The sequence below is a fragment of the Mauremys mutica genome, chromosome 6, assembly GCF_020497125.1.
Source record: "Mauremys mutica isolate MM-2020 ecotype Southern chromosome 6, ASM2049712v1, whole genome shotgun sequence".
Lineage (NCBI taxonomy): Eukaryota > Metazoa > Chordata > Testudines > Geoemydidae > Mauremys > Mauremys mutica.
In genome coordinates, this window is record NC_059077.1 from 39,688,556 (window position 1) to 39,708,299 (window position 19,744).

General features: G+C 41.3%; 2 protein-coding genes across 7 annotated transcripts in view; one reads left to right on the forward strand and one right to left on the reverse strand.

The window, feature by feature from the left end:
- The window catches only part of SGTB (small glutamine rich tetratricopeptide repeat co-chaperone beta), a 33,311-nt gene extending 21,907 nt beyond the window's left edge, over positions 1 to 11,404 (reverse strand). For 2 of the 3 annotated variants that reach the window (XM_045022293.1, XM_045022295.1), the window contains exons 1-4: positions 11,074 to 11,404; positions 9,445 to 9,566; positions 3,166 to 3,269; positions 2,278 to 2,347 (exon numbers count right to left, since the gene is read on the reverse strand). In XM_045022293.1, the coding sequence (XP_044878228.1) occupies positions 2,278 to 2,347; positions 3,166 to 3,269; positions 9,445 to 9,544 (274 nt within the window). In that variant the 5' untranslated portion in view covers positions 9,545 to 9,566; positions 11,074 to 11,404. Of the gene's footprint in view, positions 1 to 2,277; positions 2,348 to 3,165; positions 3,270 to 9,444; positions 9,567 to 10,829; positions 10,945 to 11,073 lie in introns of those variants that run through there. The other variant, XM_045022294.1, reaches the window with a different exon arrangement.
- NLN (neurolysin) overlaps positions 6,929 to 19,744 on the forward strand; it is a 62,992-nt gene continuing 50,176 nt past the window's right edge. The window contains exon 1 of one of the 4 annotated variants that reach the window (XM_045022279.1): positions 6,929 to 6,967. Coding sequence is in view for 1 of the 4 variants with exons in the window: in XM_045022274.1 (XP_044878209.1) it covers positions 11,327 to 11,367 (41 nt within the window). In the remaining 3 variants the exon portion in view is untranslated. Of the gene's footprint in view, positions 6,968 to 11,227; positions 11,457 to 11,694; positions 11,755 to 19,744 lie in introns of those variants that run through there. The other 3 variants (XM_045022274.1, XM_045022278.1, XM_045022280.1) reach the window with 3 other exon arrangements.

The window sequence follows — 19,744 nt, forward strand, 5'->3', positions numbered from 1 at the left end:
GATTGAAGAGTCCATTATTAAATATTTGTTCCCCATGTAGATACTTATTAGGGATATAAAATGTCAACCAGTAAACTTTAGTCTTACTGGTTAACCCGCCTTAACCGTTAACCCCCGGGCCGGCCCACTCGCCAACCCCAGCAGCCCTGCATTGGCCGGCCAGATCGGCCCCAGCCACGTCGGCTGGCCAGAGCAGCCCCAGCCGTGCCGTGCAGCCAAACCTGACCCCAGTCCCCCTCCCTTTAATTGATTAACCGTTTAAATGAAATATTTTAATCATTAAAACAGTTAACTTTTTAAATGATATTTACATCCCTAATACTTATTAACTGTAACCAAGTCACCCTTTAACTTCTGTTAAGCTAACTAGATAGACAGACTCAAAGGGCTCAATCGTTGTAAGGCATGCTTTCTAATCCTTGAATCATTCTTGTGGCGCTTCTCTGAACCTTCTCCAATTTATCAACATTCTTCTTGAATTGTAGATACCAGAACTGGGCACAGTATTCCAGCAACAGTCACACCAGTGCCAAATACAGAGGTAAAATAACCTCTCTACTCCTGAGATTCCTGTTTATGCATCCCAGGATCACATTCGCTCTTTTGGCCACAGTCTCACACTGGGCACTCATGTTCAGCTGATTGTCCACCACAACCCCCAAATCTTTTTCAGAGGCACTGCATCCCAGAGCCTCACTGAACACTGACAAATGCATAGCTGGAAAGCAGTCTCTCTTACCTCTGGATTAGTATAGTTAAAATAGGTATTAGTATTTTCAGAATATTCTTAGTGTTTAGACTTAATGGAATACTGTATGTATTAATCCTACTTATAATATCTGTATCCCACGATATAAAGTTATATTGAGTAAACCTCTAATTGTGTATCCTACCAAAGAGGAAAAGAAGCATTAATTAAGGTAAAGTGCTCATTCTGCAAATAAGATGGCCTACTGTAGGCAAATGAGGCATTGTGTAGGACCAAGGGAGAGATACCTTGTTGACTGAATTTCTAATTCCCTCCAGGAAGGGGAAACCTATACATGAACTCACTCCATCAGCTTGGAATCTGGGGTGAAGGGGAGAAAAAATCCCTGACAAGGAGAAACCTGTCTCTTTATGCTGTTTGGTCTCTGAGGGACAAAGATTTCTAAGCATAAGCAAGAGATCCACATGCTGCTTGGCATGAGTAGGCCCTAAAGGTCATATAGAGTGGCTTATTACAGAAACTTATACTACCTTTTTAAAATCTAAGACAGTAACTCACTTGTGAGTATATGTTTCCTGTTTTAGCCTTGTAAATAATGCTCTTATTTCTTAGTTAATACATCTTTAGTTAATTTATTACAGGATTGGCTACAGGAGTTGTCTTTGATTGAAATCTGAGTACAAATTGCCTGGGATAAGTGACTGATCCTTTAGGATTGAGAGTAACCTGAATATTGTTGTGCTTTTTGGTGTAAAGTGACCATCCTTCACATAGTCAGCTTGCCTGGGTGGCAAAATAGACTGGAATGCCCCACAGGACAGTCTGTGATTCCACGGTACAACCGTTATAGTGCTTTAGGAGTTCAAACTTGTTACTGGGTTGGTGAAATCTAATTATACACCACACAACCAGTTTGGGGCTTCTGCCCTGGCTTTTAACAGTCTGTCTTGAGGTTGGCAGTCATGGTCAGGAGCCACTCCAGACAGTATAACTTTTGGTATAGGTGGCAGGATTCATGTGTTACAGGTCAATTGGATTTACAGATCATAATCCAGAGCTGTTAAAAGTTAAAACTTGATATTGAGAGTGTTTAAACGTTAAAGAATAGACACAATGAGTGGACCACAGTCATATTAAGGTCTTCAGACAAAAGACCTTGAAACCTTATGTAAGGAGAAGGAAATATCCAATAAACAGAAAACCGCAGATCAGGAGCTAAGCACCCCCCTGCCTCAGATGCCATGGAGATTGCTGCAGTGGAACTGGCTCAACCGCTTGTAGCAGGCAGCCCAGGGAGAACGTAAGCCCCAAAGACTGATGGTGGACCCCCAGATCAAGGAGATCAAAGAAACTGAAGAGGCTGAGGAGACAGCCCACCACAAATGCATGGAACAACTGGAAGCTTAATACAGAGCTCGCACATTACAGCTCAAAGTACTGGAGCAATAAAGGAGTTTCCTCAACCAGTTTGGAGTTTCTGCCCTGCTTTTTGACAATCTCCCCTGAGGTTGGCACTCACGATCATGAGCTACTCCAGACAGCGTGACACATCCTTATCAATTACACACCTTCATCCTTCAGCTGGTCAGCCTTTTCAATATCTTCTGGCAATGAATCGGAGAGAGGCAACATGTCATTCTAGATTTAAAAAAAATAATCAAACAAATAACTAGAAGTATATTCTGATTCAGGTGTAGGTCCTGGCTACATTAATGGCTTCTTCCTCAACCTTCATACTGAAAGGGGTTGTGTGAACACAGATACCTTTTAGTGATTGCACCATTAGGCCTTAAGTCAGCAAGAGATAATACCATTTCTGTAATACACATTAGACCAAGATAGTTGTCAGTTCCCACTTAAAATCTTGCAGCAATATCCCCCTGCCTCAGTAAAGTGGGAGGGAAGGTGGGGGGTTAGTATGACCTCTGATATCCCCATTTTCTTCCTCACAAGTTTTCTCTCTGCTTCCCTGGTGCCAACAATATTTTTCCTATGTTGGACCCCTTTGAACTTTAAAAGTATAGCTTTTAGTTTTACCTAAACTGGTCATGTGGAATGCTTTAAGAGACTAAATTTTCTCCATGGGAGGGGATACGCACTGGAGCTGGGGGCAGAGGGACCAGGAAGCTGTGGATGACCTCAATCAGTTTCTAGTCAACTGTCTTTGGAATTGCAAAATGCCTAAGTGTCACTGAGGGCAAGTATTCTCCATGATAGAAAGAAGCACATTCTTTTTAGTAACGTAATTTACATGGGTTATCTTTGCCTTGACTGAATTTATGTCCTGTCAGAGTACAAAAACTATCCTGTTCTCCTATCTATTACAGGAATTTCACTTGAATATCATTTTTATTAAGTTTCCACATTGCTTTGACTTATATAACATTTTAAGATTCCACACCATAGTCACAATCTTAATTGGCTAATGATAAAGTAAGACTAAAATCAATTCTTACCTTGTGAAAAGAATTTGAGAACATTTCTGTCAACTGCTGTGGCACTGCAAGATGCGTATCTTCTAGGCTAATCTTAAAAACAGTCTCCAAACACTGAATTGCAACTTCAAAGAAATGAAAGCATGATTTTTTTTAATCACCATTTTCTCAATAGAAATGTGTAAATAAAACTAACTAATAAAACTAAAAATAAATAAGGCAAAGGTACACTTCCTGACACATTTGTTGGTTAATTAAGCCTAAAAACAAAAGGCAGTTCTTTGGAGAAGTTCCCCTAATGGAAAGAAAAAATAAATAACCTATTTAATCTCTACTAGTCAACTTTGCACGGCAATAGAGGCAGAAGCTCTTTAGTGTTTATAGCCAGACACCAAACTTAATTCCTGATCCAGATACACTTCTTTTAATACTTACTTTTTTTTGTATTTCATTTTTGACCTACAATGACTAAATTTAAAAACCAATGATAAAACAGTAGTACATATTATATAATGTAGATATATATACAAGCTACACATAAAAACTGTTATTTTTATAATTGTCTACTACATATAATTAGCCTGAAAGCACCACATTTATGACCTTATGTGTAACACAAAAAATGGACCAATTCTAAACTGAAATATCTAAGTAGTAATTACTGTTTTCAAATGTGTACATTTTACTTTGCAAACCAAAGATTTTTACTAACAGCTGCTTTATTAATAATAGGCTCTCATCCTGCAAAGGAATCCATCTGTGAAATCCCTTGCACTCACAAAGTCCCACTGATGCCCGAGCCTAAGGATCCACATGAGCAGATCCCTTCCCAGGATCAGAGGTCCCCAATCCGCCAAACATTTAAGCAAGTTCATAACGTTACTCATGTAAGCAGTTCCAATGATTTCTACAGGACTGCACATAAGTGATATGGCAGGAAAGGGATAGCTCGGTGGTTTCAGCATGGGCCTGTTAAACCCAGGGTTATGAGTTCAATCCTTGAGGGGGCCATTTAGGGATCTGGGGCAAAAATCTGTCTGGGGATTGGCCCTGCTTTGAACAGGGGGTTAGACTAGATGACCTTCTGAGGTCCCTTTCAACCCTGATATAACAGGCTTAAGTGTTTGTAGATACAGTCATAGATTGTAATCTTATATATAGCTTAGAGAGGGTGTCTAATTCATGTATCTTAAGGTTACGGGGCAAGTATCCAACACATTGTGTGGGAATCCAGCAGCATGACTCCCATTAGAGATCATGGGTATTGAGGGTCCATTCTAATTTTAACTTTCAGATGTGGCATTGTGAATCTGAACAATGATAATATTGAGCTAGTGCAGGGGAATCAGAAAGGAAAATCCACTAAAAAATTAACAATAACTGATATTAAGGAGTCTATATTTTATTCTCTCAGCTGAGAGAAATGCAAAATGTAAATACCCAGCATAAATAGTAAAATGTAAAATAGATTGATTTAATTTTCAGTCTTGATAACATACAGTAAGTTATAAGTAACAAAAGTAAGTAAAATTCTTACATATTTTATGCTGACAATGACTCTTTAATATTGATTGGGTACATGGCTAATTATTAACACTGCACAGAAAGTTTGCTTCTGTGTTCTGTAATGTTAACCAGGTTCTGCATCGTTCAGTAAAAAAACAATTCAGGGTCTGAGTTAAATTCCTTTTCTTCTTTGCATTAGACCTCCATGACAAGAAACTTAATTGTGGTAAACTGAATATTGATTTTTATCCTGTTAATGAAGATCTAGTGGTGAGTTGGTGACTTTCAAACCATTTTTTTGTGACCTAAATTAAAATCTTATTTTCTGAGGTTGAAAGACAAGTAAAATATCCCACTGCATTTCCATGGAGTACTTATTCTGTGGAAAACTACATGCACAATTCCATTAATAAGTGAATGATATTAATAGTACTTTTACAATGCCTGTCAGAGAATCAATGGAACAGAGTATCCAGTTTCTCTTGACAATTTACTATGAAGTATTATATGTCATATATAAATGCTAAATTTAGGCTTTCCCTTGGAGGGTAGCTCAGCAAACCATCTGTGACAGAGTGCTGAGTCATGACAGACAAATCAGCATTCTGATCACTGTAGCCTCAATTAGTTTCCCCAGCAATGGCTGATTGATGAAATTGTGAGGAATGAGAGGGGGAGGCTGGGTGAGTTAAGGAATTAACTAGTGCATCAGCTGACTAGCATGATAAAAGCTAGGAAGTGTTGTGGGGAAGACAGGACTAGCTGTGCCCAGATTGAAGGTGATCCCAAAGAAGCAAGACCTCTCTTCCTCTCAGAGCCCTGATGAATAAGGGCTGATGGTCATAGGAATTAGGACTCTTGTTTTGCACTGTACAGATGTCGGTGGAGGGAGCTTGACTAAGTTCTACTGAGTGGATACTAAAGGAAGAGAGTCTGAGCAGTTCCTGGGGTGGCCACGGATGCAGGGAAAGGACACCTATTCCATCACACTTATTTTTACCCTCAGGGAACCCCTTTTCTAAATGCCTCACCTCATTTTTAACTCAGTCTAAGAACAGAAACTATAGTTTAAAACACTTAAAAATATTTTAATTTTCACTCTTCTCACTTTTGGGGGGGAAAATGCATTAAGTCTATGTGATGACTCCTAGCCCTCATCTTGTTTGTTTCTATTCCGGGAAGTGGGGAAGAGAACTCTCAACTCTAACAGATCAAATTATGGTTATATAAAATATTCTGGATGTATTACTACTATTGATATTAGAATAAAATTCCATGGTAGAAATAAGTGGCTCATATTATAGTGAGCTCCCACAATTCCCATTTAACTGGAAAAATTAACACAATCTGAATCTTTATAATTCCTCTGCCATGATTTTAACAAATGTTAATACCTTTATGGCATAAATCAATGAAATAGACTTTTTCGTCCCACAGGATGACAGTCTCCTGCTGCTATGTAAATGGCAAGCCAAAACAAAAGACTTTATTCAAAATAAACATGGAGCCAAAGCACACATTTATTTTCAAAATGGGAGAGATTGATCCTTTGACAATGTGTAATTTTTCAATACTCTAAGCAACTGAGGTGAAATCTTAACCATACTGACATCAAAATGGAGCCAGGATTTCACTCCAATTATATACAGTAGTTGCAATTCTTTGTCTGAAGGATATCTGTATGGAATAAATGCCACTTGCTCTCTATCCCACTACCACACTCCTGCTATCTGACTGTCACTGGCAGATTAATTCACCCCAGAGTAGAGGGCTAGGCAAGGTCCTCTACACCATTTAAGCCTTCAGAGAAATTCACCTTGATTCACAGGACCAGTGTAAGGACCTCTGCTTTACCTAAACCACTGGCTTTGTGGTGGTGGCAGCACTTACTAGGATCAATCCCTTCTTACACTACCTGTCGGTGCAATGTATGAGGGGTCACAGATTCCAAGGACAGAAGGGACCACTGTGATCATCTAGTCTGACCTCATGTAATAATTGGTAATAAAACTTGCCCAAAATAATTCCAGTTTGAACAACACACTGATCCCACATAGGCTGGTGCTGAAGACAGCAGTGAAGTGTAGATGCTGGAATGGCCAACGGAAGAGTAAAAGCAGCCATTTAAACACACTGCATAAATTAGGTGGAAGGACTGAAGCTACTAATCCATATGCTGGAGAATCAGGTGCAAGAGACCTATGTATTCTATTTAGGCTTAGTTTTTGAACACCTTCCAGTAATGCATTATGTGACTGTTTTTCTCTCATTCTCTCCCCAGAGGGAGAAGCATGTGTAGTGGAGAGTCTTGTTTCTGGTAAGATTTTATTTGTTTTAAATACATATATCTGTTGCTATGTGTTTGCATTAGAGGAAATAAGATCAAAGACATTCACCTTGCACTCAGAGAAGGAAGTATTGAGGTTTGTGGTGGTGGTAGTTTTTGGAAGAGTTCATTCCAGTCTCATTCCCCACCCACACATGAAAGTTCTGTCTCACACAGAGATTAGCTTTACTCTTGCTGTGGAGAGTTCCATTGTACCACAGACTTTGTCCTGGCTGCATAGCAGATCCAGACCCTGCAAATGGCAGGGTGTGTGTCACCTCCCCAGTCCACCCTCTGATTTCTGTTTATGCAGATGACTGAATTCCACAAATGAAACATGCAAATGAGCAGTCCTTCTACACTGGGGTGAACTTCACCTATAGTCTGATCTACTTGTATGCTTCAGCCAATCAGAGTACATTTTATCAACAAAAGATGGCTTTGAAAAGCATGCTGTACTTTTATTTTGATAAAGTCTTCAACTGGTTGATTTTTTTTGGTATACTTTGTTTGGTATTTGATAGTTAATTATACAATGCTTTACAACCCCACAGCACATTGTAAGGTACATAGAGTACCCATGTACTGCATGGACCAAATTCTTCTCTCACAGTCTTGTTGGGAGCTATGTTCACACATTCATGGGCAAGATTTGGCTTGACATTTATTTCACATAAAATAAAGTTAACTTCTATAGCTAAAAGAGGATCAGCTATGCAAATTGGTTGGCACAGATGCTGTATATTGTATAATGCACCATATGGTACCATATTTTTGGCAACATAAAACTCTAAAATTAGGATTTCACTTCTCTGTTAAAATATGCTCAATTGTGGGAGTGTTCAATTTTATCTTTGCACGTTTACATACCATTAAAAGTATTATAATCCACTTCTGTTTAGAAAATAAATCTGTTAAAATTGTAGTTCATTTGCCTCAGGGCAACTCTAGCCAACATCTGTGTCAAATAAGTGATCAGTTAACCCTTCTTAGTTACAAACCATCAACATTTATCAGTATTTTATTAAAAAAGCATATGAATAAATAATTCCTACTTCATAATTTTATTTCTAAAAGTGTGGCCTTTTTATCAATTGGAAATAAGTTTCTCAACAGATATTGGGATATTTTAAATTAATATAGTTGTTCATCACCGATGAAATGCACTATTTCAGATTTTGTTGTTACACTGAATCTTAAAAATATGTTTTAAAAACAGTCAAAACAACACAATCTCTTGCCTGTGCACAATAGTGAATGACTGTGTTATACACATCCAGTCCAGTAGAAACCATATTTGAACCATATTTACACAAACAGGGAATCTGTGATTGAACGATATGTTTAAACATGGCACAAGAAGAGTGCACACTACACCAGTCCTAAAAAAATGTAAAGCGTCAGCAGGGAAGGAGTTAACCATATTCAAAACTTTGGTAAAGGCATGTCTGCATGGCACTCAGGAAAATTAAGGTGAATCAACTAAAGGTGTGAAGTCAATGCCTATAAATTAAAGCATGTTAAACCCCCATTTGAATGTTCTTGCTCAGGAGTAAAGTGGTCTTAGTTTGCTGTAACTTAATCTTCCTTTGCCAAGACAAAAATATACCTGTCAAGAATCCTTACCACTATGTGATACTTGGAATCACTAGTAACAGCCCTCCTCAGCACTACTGCTCTTACAATAAAACATGTTTGTCAAGATATATAAATGGTGCATTCTCTGTGCATTCACTCTCAGAGGCACAAGCCTGCCCTCAAATGGTAGATGGGGCTCCTATCAATATTAACAAGAGCTCTTCATGTGCCTCAGGGTAGAATATGGCTGTTCATGATTTAGCTGCCCCTCCCCGCTTGCCAATACAAATGCTGTTGACAGAAGTGTTGTTCTTCAGTGTGTTAGCCATAGATTCTAGCACATGAAAAGTTGAGGGAAACCAGGCATGAACATTGAAAGAGACATGAGCCAGTCCACATCATCCCGCCAGTGGTTGTGACTACGGCATTATCTAATTTAAATCCTTAGCATAATAGAAAGAGACAGTTGCTCAGAAATAAGACAATGCAGTGCCAATAACTTTAGGACCTCTTCAAATTTACAGATTTTAGAAATAAGAATCTTGTGGACATGTAAAATTTCAATCTATTTCAGGAATGAAGTTGTAGAATTTTTGTTATTAAAGGAAAAACAACATTTCACAAACTTCTTCAGGTTTTGTGAAACTCCAAACTTCTCCCATTCCTAGTCCAAAATTGGCAACTTTCTTTGGTAACAGATAAACCCAGAGAGAGACTATTGAAATCTACAGGATAAGGATATAAATTGTTCAAATAATATCTTCCTGACATACAAGAAACAAAATACAATAAGACAACATAAATAATTAATATAGTTCATTCACATTGCTTTTTTGTCATGATGTATGTCAACCAACCTAGCATACAGATATGTGGTCTTCAGTATTTACCTTCCAAGCTTTCTTGTTCATCTGAAGTGAAAGTATCCAGCTGACTCTGTTCTCTCAAGAAATGGATGACGGCATATACTAGGTGTTTGACTGATGACATTTTAGAAGCTTATGAACTTCACCTAAATTATAAAAATATTCAGAGAAATATATACCTTAAGAATGGTACTTTAGGGCCAATCCCTGAATACTCTGCCCACCCAACGTCCCATTAACTTCACCAGGAATTTTGGATGTACAAGATATGCAGCAATAGATCTTCATCAAAAAGCATCTCAAGAAGAGTATCACTGGACATTTATTTATTTCAATAAGATTCATAAATCATAAGGCCTGAAAGGACCACTGCGGTCATCCAGTAGGACCACCTGCATAAAACAGGTCATAGGACTTCCTTGAATTAATTCCTGAAGGAGTTCATAAAAGTTTGTTATGGATAATTTAGTAAATTAATTTTGCTCAAAGATACAGTTTTGATTTAGTTTCTAATGCGCATACAGCTGGAAGCAGGAATACTCACTCAAATCAAAAGTAATTTAAAAGTACATGGATAGATGTCTCACCACTGGCATAATTAAACACTTCCATTTTCTGACACTGTGCTACAGAATGGCTTATTTTCTCTTTAGACTGAAAATAAAAACACTGTGACCTCAGTGCAAACTTGTGATTAGTGACATGCTGCTGACTCAGCCTGATTTGCATGCAGCATCTATTAGGAGTTATATAACTTCTCTTTGGGAGGAAAATTAGTTCTAACTTTTTCTGATTTTTTTCCTAAACCACTAAACAGAATTTATTTTTGAAAAAGAGTAGTGTTTAACTATGTTCTAGAAAAAGAAGATCTTAGATTTAACATATAGGTGAAAGGCCACACCTGTAAAAAGCATCTTTGTTTATAGAATACTGGTTATACTATAGATGTGGTTCAACCATCTTAAGCAGCCATTCAGGAGGCTAGCAAAAGTGGGCTGCCTATTAGAGGTGATGTGTAAGTAATAATCTTACAAAATATACCGGATATTTTGACCCTACTTTCAAGTGATCCTTTGAAAGAAGAGGTATGCAGTAGAGCAGGTTTCACGGTATAAGGTACAGCAAACATCACAATAATATACCCTCTATACACTCATAGGTATCTAAATAATTGAAGACATATATAATACACACATTCTAAAGATCATTGTCCATTAGCTTTTCTATGGTTCACTATGTGCATTGACATGCTGTATGCTAGATTTGACAGGTTCCCCCAGTCCAAGGCATCGCAACAAGCTCAGCGGTGTCAGGCACCAGCCAAGCCTGCCCATGTTCAGCCCCAGGGGCTCCTTGGCAACCCGCTCAATCGCGGAGCTAGTCAATCTGGCTAAAATGGCTTTTCTCACCCATCTGCTCTGCCCCAGCTCAGGGTGTGGTGCCCGGGTCCGGAGCGGGCGGTGGCGGTTGCCCCTCCCCTGGCACTGCCTCGCACGGGGAAGGAGGCACAATAGATGCCCTGCTGCACCCTCCCCTCTCACGGGGGCACCGGGAAGAGCCCGATTCCCCCAGGCGGCGGCATTATCCCCGCTGCGGCACGGGAGCGCCCAGAGCCATCGCACGGAGGATGGAGGGCGGCAGCGAACCACTCACCGTGCAAGGGGCGAGAAGCCCGGCCGGAGCGGGGCTGGCTGCTGCAGGGTTCCCCTGTCCGGATGCTCCCTCCCCACGGCGCTGGCAGAGGAGCTCCGTGGTTGCCGCGCAGGGCGGGGGGAGCTGGGGGGGAGGCGCGGCCGGCGGAAGTGGATGCGCAGCTCAGCGGAGCCGCCACTTGTCCGCGGGCACATGGCAGCGGAGCGTGCCCCTGGGCTCGGGCGCCGCCAGCAGCTGCAGCCCCGCCGCCCCCATGTTCTCCCTGTGCGGCGCTGCGGGCCGAGCGCTCAGCAGGTGCGTCAGGCCCCGCCAGCCGCTGTGACTGCGGCGGGGGGAGAGTCTCGGGTTGCTTAAGGGCCGCTGCGGGGCCCGCGGTGGGTACGGTGAGTGGGGAATGTCTGAGGGGCCGGTGGGGATGGGGTGTCGGGCTGGACAAGGGTGACTACGGCGCGGGGGTAGTTGAGGGGTCAGTGGGGATGAGGATGCCGGGCTGGAGAAGGGCGCCCCCTGATAGCCGAACCCCTGCCCTAAACCCCTTTCGCACTGAGGAGGGCGTGTCCTGCCCCCCGTCCCTTTATGCGGGTGGGGTCATCCCTTTCCTGCACACCTCCCCCTCAGCGGCGACCCTGCCCCCAAGCCTCTCCCCAACGCGGGGGGAGTCTCTGCCTGTCCCCCTGTGAGGTAGGCTGCGAGCAGCTGCTCTGGCGCCCAGTCAGCTCAGGAGAGAAAAAATCTGGTTCCCTCAAAGGCGGTTAGATTTGCGTGTGATAGTTTTCTCAGGGCACGTTCAGAGGCCCCAGATGAGAAAGACCAGGAAAATAATAGTGCAGGAAACGTTAAACCTTGTGGGATTGCTTCCTTCAGCATGTCAGACTTTCTACAGCCTGATATAACCCTTGTTATTTACAGCACCCTCACGTGCAGTATCGATCAGACAGGGTCTCTGCCCTGAAATTCCTGCAGTGACTCTAGTTAGTTCCAGACCTGTAGCAACAGAAATGGGCAAGGAAACAATGGAGTGGCAACACGGAGGAAGGATAGGGTTAGAGCACTAAGATATTTTCAGCAAAGGCATGAGTGCAGCCAGATGGAGCAATTTGTAATTTTATATATTAAAATAAATGTCATTAACTCACTGCAGCTAGTTGTAGCAGAAGTGGGTCTTCAAGAAGGTTTTAAATGAGAGAAGGGTTGTGTTTTTGTGGGCCAGCTCAGGATAGATGTTCAGTGCAGTGGGGGCAGTGTGAAAAAAGGCATGTAGACTGTTGTGGAAGTGGACAAATGAGGCATCATTTTAGGAGTTGAATGAAGGGGGAGGATGGGCAGATCCATGTAGGGCCTCCCAGATTGCTTTTAATAGTCACCGGGAGATTGAGTCCAATTCCGGTTGACTCCTGGCCTATCTGGCAGGATTGGCAAGCCTAGTTCCAAGGCTTGCTGGTTCAGGTTGATGAACTCTGGTTTTCCACTTTTGTTTCTCTTTTGTTTTAGTCTCCAAATCCAAAAGGATGGTTTGACATACTCCAGAAATTTTAACAGTTTCTCAAAAAAAACCAACATCTATTTGTACAGTCCTTATACAAATGTGGCTAAAATATTTGGTGTGCCAGTCAGCTTGGTTTTCAAATTAAATTGCTTGTCTGGTCTTTGCAGCAGCACCCAAGTTTGCAGGTGTGAGGCTCCAATAAAGTATACAGGGAGGTGCCATCTCCTTTATCAAATCAAATTGTTTTGCAGAAGTAACAATCAAATTTTAGCTTGTTGGCAAAATATACTATCGCTTGGCATTCTGGCAAAAAAATTGCTTTTGAATCATCTGACTGTTGCTTACAAGTGTTATTCTTCTTGTTGAAAATCCAATTGTGTTATAGGGGCTGTTGCTGCTACTTATGTCTTGTTAAATTTTTGAGGTTGTAAAAGTTGCTACACAACCTACACTGATTTGGTTGGAAAATCGGGTTGTTGCTTGGGTTTTTTGGTTGGCAAATTTAAATTGTTTTTTGATATTCCAGTGACAATAATTGCTCTTAGAGCTCTTTGGCTATTGCTGAAAATCCCATACCAAACCTCTCCCATCTTCTTTCCTGAATCCTCTCAAACCTGCTCAGAGCACCAATGGACAGCACATTCAAAGCTACACCATACAGTTATTATAATTCCAATGCCATATTACTCCAGATAGAACACATCAAAAAGAAAGGCAATGAGAGCAGGAACTATACAATGATGAAATCTGAGGCATCCCATTGCATTGGCCCTAATATAAGTTATACAAAGAGGACTTCAAGCAAAGAGACACAAAGTTTTAATTGCTCAAATGATTAGAGAGCAAGCTCCATATTTTAGCAGATTTTGAAAACCTCTGTTAAACATTAGCCACTGCATTAGCCTTAGCCCGTGCTTAACTAACAATACAGGGGTGAAAGCCTCCTGGTTTTGTCTCTGTTCAAGTGAGAGACAACCACCTCCTAGCTTGGGACAGGGCTCTTCAGGTGGGAAATCATAAACAAAGAACTTGGAAATGGTTGAAAGAACAACCTTAATGCACAGAGGGAGAGGGTCAGGGTCAGCAGAGAAGCAGACTGTAATCTGGTTCCCAGAAGGATGAGGGTATTTAGGATAAGATGGGTCTAACTCTTAGTGGGAACTGCTAAGCTGTAGGCAGGGGTGAAAGTAACTGAGGACACTTACCGGTACGGTGGGGGTGGCTCTGGCCCCGGAAGAGGCGGGGCCTTGGGCAGAAGGGTGGGGGGGCTGGGGTCAGCTTTAACGTCCCTGCCCCTTTTGCCGCCCCGACCACTGACGGGTGGAGAGAGCAGCTGCCCTGGGGCCAGCAATTTAAAAGGGCCTGGGGCTCCAGACACTGCTGCCCCTACCACAGCTGCCCGCGGTTCCCATCTTGATTTAAAGGGTCCGGAGCTCCAGACGCTGCTGCTGTGGTAGGGGCAGTGGTGTCCAGAGCCCCAGGGCAGCTGCTCCCTCCACCCGTCAGTGGTCGGGGCGGCAAAAGGGGCAGGGACGTTAAAGCGCTGCAGGGTCCTTTGCCTCAGCAGCGCTTTAATGTTGCTGCGCCCCCCCCTCCCCCTGTCGGCAGCCCCGTCAACGGGGGGGTGCAGCAACATTAAAGCACTGCCGCGGCAAAGGACCATCCTTAAAGCACTGCTGCTACTGGCAGGGCCCCCGACAGGGGAGGCAAAAGGGGCAGGGACATTAAAGTGCTGCCGCAACAGTGCTTTAAGGTGGTCTGGGTATGGGCTGGTGCGGGTTCTTACCAATACAGAGTACCGGCCTGTACCAGCTCACTTTCACCCCTGGTTATAGGTAAGATTATATGCTTATAGGCCTTTCTTTCTTTTAACCCTTTTCTCTCTGACAACTGTGTTCCAATGGATGGATAAATAATATTTTGTTTTGAAGAAACTGTTCGGATCACCTTCGTTTTCATACTGATCACTGCTCCTGAGGAAAGTTTCTAGTAGGGGCCAAACCTGTTGAGAAAACAAGAATGGTAAAAAGGGGTGCCATCACCCGGAGAGCCAGTCTAAAAGTGGGGTGAATCATGGGATTCCATTGAGAGAAATGAAGGGGCTCGGCCTATCACTTGAAAGGGGAGCCCACCAAGACATTGAGTGAAGGATCAAAGGGCCAGCTTACCCTGGAACTGTGACAAGAGGAAAATACAATTACTTTTATTTGGCTGCAGATGGAAGAAGGCCTTAATGAAAATAATAAAGCTAGCAATGGTATTTTATCCAGGAAGTCTGTCCTCTGAGAATGTTCTATAATTAAAAAGGCCAAATTTAGTTAAAAGTTATTTTAATTCTGTTAACAAAACAAGGGACCATGAAGTCAATGGGAGATGGAGTGCTCAGCATCTTGCAAGTTTTGGTCCCTTTATGGGGAGGTGTGAGGAAGATTTCAGTATTTCATTTCTTCTTGTCTTTTCCCTATGAGGAAATGTACTGTCTAATTGTTCAAGAGTATCCATGGATTTCTTTTTTGACACTATTTTATATTTAATTTTGTCTGGTTGTTTCGTGGTGACATCACTGGGTTAAATCTTAGGATTTATGTCCAAGATTCATTCACATATGTTGCTCATTCAGAATCAGTCTGCAGTTACTAAATATTCTAGAATGTATGATTCAGATAGTTGAAAAGTCTTTTATATCTTCACCTCTGGCCAAATTGTATATTTTATTTTTTCCTTAAAGCTTTTAAAATGGCTTGTCAGGCAAGCCTTTCTGATTTGGAAATAAAACTGTAATTTCCCAAGAGTTTTAGGCCCCCAAGAGAGTAAAGATTTTATAAAATTCTGATGTCAACATATGATCTATATTTGGTTCCACAATAGTTTTACATTCATTCTCGTCTTGTTTTGTCTCTCTCTTTCATAAACTGTTAACTTTCTAGAAAGAAAATATACGTATTTAGAAGATCACCTCTGTAACTTATATATTATTTGTACAATTCTGTCATCCTTAACTCTAAACACATACAAATCTAGTTTAAATTATTTTATTTACTTTTTACCTGGTCATTTTAACAACTCTAATTAACTGGTTTTATGTGTATGTGAAAGGGCCCACAAAGAGCATCAGGGAACTATCACTGCTAACAGCTAAAGATTATCTCCTTTATCTCAGATGGCAAAAACATTCATTTTTGGAGCTGAGGGACCAGGGTTTTAGTTCGAGGTATGTGCGTGTCCATCCGTCCATTGATTCTTTACGCCATATGGCTTTATTTTATAATTAGGGCACTGGAGTTTTTGAGAATTCGTGTTTATTTACAATTTTATGTAGACACCTGAGACAGAATCCTGGGCCTTTGGAAAAGCCCCCATTAACTTCAGTGGGGCCAGGATTTCACCCATAGTGCATTTTTTATTTATATTTTATTTTACATATACTCACTGTGATCTAAGTTGACATAACATACTCTCTGGTTTACTGAGAGAGATATCAGGAAGGGCAATTACAAGATGTGTTTAAATAGTTCACCGAGGTGCAACCTTTAGTGACTGTGTCAATAGAAGTTATATTATAGTTCTTTGTCAAGAAACTTAAAGAAATCAGTGTCCCATGTTAGAAAGATACTATGATCAGTTCAAGCCTTTCTGGAGCATTGTACTCTCTACCAGCCCATACAAATGGTTACTTTCTATACCATCAGCTAGAGATTGAAGCAATCAGAGTTGTTACTGCTCTAATATTAGATGGTTGCTATTTAGCATTTCTCATTTGTTTTCTGTCTCCAACAGATGTAAACATCCACTTGCTGGCAGTTATAATAATTAGTGCTAGGCTACAGATTTTATTCTTTTGTTACTCAAAGCTGCAGTCTAATGTAATGAGAGAGTTAGGCAGGGCCGGCTCCAGGCAAGCAAGGTAGGAAGCAGGTGCTTGGGGAGGCTAATTCAAAGGTGTGGCACTCCATCTGGTATTGGGGCGGCATGTCCGGGTCTTTGGCAGGAATTCAGCCGTGGGTCCCTCATTCCCTATCTTCCTCTTTGAGCTGCCGCCGAATTGCCACCAAAGAGGAAGAGAGGGAGGACCCGCCGCCAAATTGCCGCAGAAGAAGTGGCGTGATTGAGCTGCCACTGAAGTGCCGCCGCTCTTCCTCCCCCCACCCCTACCCTTGGGGCGTCAGAAAAGCTGGAGCTGGCCCTGAAGTTAGGTCACCAGGTCCACCCTGGAAATTAAAAGTAGTGCTTATCAGTCTTCTGGATCCAGCATTCAAGCCCTTGAGGGGAGATCCAAGCAATTCTATACACATTTAAAAATTTTGCCCAGTGGTTAATTGAGAATTTATCACTAATTGCTGTTTTAGTTACTATGTCAGTGGTTATTCTTGAAAAATATATTTGCTCAGTGACATAGCTGATACATATTTTATCTGTGTGCGTTTCTAAAGTGTTTAACTCCATAATATACTGTATCAGCATTGTATGTAGACTACAGAAAGCTCCATCTGAGTAAGTTCCATCTGCATGGGTTTTCCAGAGCCTTGAGCCTGCTGTTAAGAAGATGTACCTCCAGCTCCTTCTACTCTATATCTGGACTCTTTTAGTCACAGAGTGCAGGTGATTCTAGTTGCCATAGCTGAGCCCAGAAAGAGAGGTGGTCCTTGAGATTACAGCATTTTATCCTTTAAGGGATTTGTAGATTAATTTTCAATCTTGAAATGGACCCACTAGTGTTGGAATGAGGAGCCAATGTAGATGGCAGAGCACCAGTGTACAGTACTGTACTCTTTTGCTTGTCATTTTCAGGATGGGCTGCTACGTTCTTATCTAGACTCAGATAGAATGAGTTTCAGTAGTCCAGCACAGAAGTTACTAATGCCTCAACCTTTGATCTGAGTTATCGTCAGAGAGGAATAAACAAAATTATCTTGCTAGCCATAGATGGAAGAAGGACTGTTGCTATTTGAGTGTTCAGAGTCGGTAATGACTACCGTAGGACCTAAGGCTGATCCACTCTCATGACTATCAGTGGACAAATGCCTTCAACTGAGGGAAAGCTGGTGATGATAAGCTCCTGTAGAACTGTTTTCTTCTTCTGATTCTCATCACTTTGGTCTTTCCTACATTCAGCTTGAGCCAGCTCTTCTTTATCCACGTGTCAATGTCAGTCTCTAACATATGGGCATTATCACAACTCTGATTGTCCACCTCTATGTGCTCGTAGAGGGAAAAAAAACCTCTTGTCTGAGCTGTGAAGGACTTGAATAAACCATGTTCACTAGGAATAAATAGTCTTCCATTAATACATTTGTGTAAGAATGATGTTCCTTATTTATATCTGTACAAAATAATTGACTTAGTCTAGTTGTAGAACCTTTCAGCTACAAAGGTGTAACCTTAAAATACAAGCCCTGCACCCATGCCCTTTTCAAACTGCTTGTATAGTCACCATTTTTCATCCGGGCCACATACACACTACATTATTATGTCAAATTTTATGAGCATTTATATATGTACCAAACTGGTTTTGATACTCCCCAAATAACTATTAACACAGTTACAGTGATTGCTATTAAATAATCAACATTTACCATGAATTGGTATGTTAGTAAATGTCACCTTGTAATAGTGACCACTTTACACTTGAACATTTTTAAAAAACTTTAATTATATCTGGGTATTAGTTTGTGCAATTAACATATCAACACATACTGTCTTGCTTTGTACCATAATTTATTTTACTTCATTAGCAGGAGTTAAAAAATATTTTATTACAAAGCTGTGCCATAGAACAATCAGCTTAGTAAATGCAAAGGTTTTAAATCTCCTAGTTGCTTTGTAATGACAATTGCCTGAAGATGTGGGTTAGTCCTACCAAGCTAGTCTTCTGTGTCAGGCAAATCTTGCTTCTCAAGGGCAAACTGGCTTTGAGTTGCTCTCAGTTATCTCTGCTACTACTGCTCAATTTGTGATTGTGTGCACAGGGTCAACGTTGTTGTAGAACAGAATGGGTTTCTCTTTTGGCTCTGTTGTTTCCAGTAAATCTTCATTTCATTGTTTGACTTGGTCACAGATTGTCTGTATGCAGTGTTGTAACTGTGTTGGTCCCAGGATATTATAGAAACACGGTGGGTGAGATAGTATCTTTTATGGTACCAACTTCTGTGGATGAGGGAGGCAAGCTTTTGAGCGTACACAGAACTCTTCTTCAGGTCAGCTCTTTTTCAGAAGAGCTCTGTGTAAGCTCAATAACTTGCCTCTCTCACACACAGAAGTTGGTCCAATAAAATATATTACCTCACCCACCTTGTCTCTACAATTTGTCTGGTCCAGCTAAATTTTTTCACTCCCAAGGTCAGTTCCCCCTCAAACTTTGTCTCTGGTTCTTTGTTCCAAAATACGGTGTTTAGCAAATCCTTGTCTCTGATTCTTCCATACTTATGGCTTAGTGCTTGCTTTACTATGCATACTTCATTCTCACTATCTATTTCATACTAATGTTAGGTTTGTGCAAAATATATGTCCATATTTATGTATTTATAGATAGATATTAACTCTGGGTTTAAGTTGGACATGAGGATTCTGAGTTTTCCTATTAATACACTGCTGTGAATTTTCAGATTACCCCTGTAAAGAATCCTACAGAGTATGATCAAATCTGTGTTCACAAAACAGCACCTCTCCCATGGAGCTGGAAGCAGCTGCATAATTAAACTGATGAGACTCAGTCAGCTCCTATTTAGTTTCACTCATCTACTTCTCATGCAGCTAGGATGTATGTAGGTGTGATTCCCCACTGTCCTGGAGGTGCTCTGGGTGAAGAAAAGATAACATGGAAGGAGAGAGATGAGACATAAACAGTAGGGTCAAAGAAGGGGAAGAGATGTGGGGGAAAGAATTGACAGAGCAGCTAAAGGAAAGCAAGATAAATGAACAAAAGGAGAGAGAGCCTGTCTTGAAGATAACAGAAAAACGGGTGGCGGGGGAAGGAGGAGACAGCCCCCCCCCCCCAAAAAAACCCACATCGACAGCCAACAGGGCCAAAAAAATTTTTTGCCTGTGATGACTGCTCTACTGACACCATCCTTTGCGGGAGAGATTTCTCAAGGAGTCTCCCATTACACCTTTCCCAGCCAAATGGGGTAGCGCTACATCTGCAGACCCATCAGTATCTTACTCTTCAACTAGAAGAGTACCTTGTTC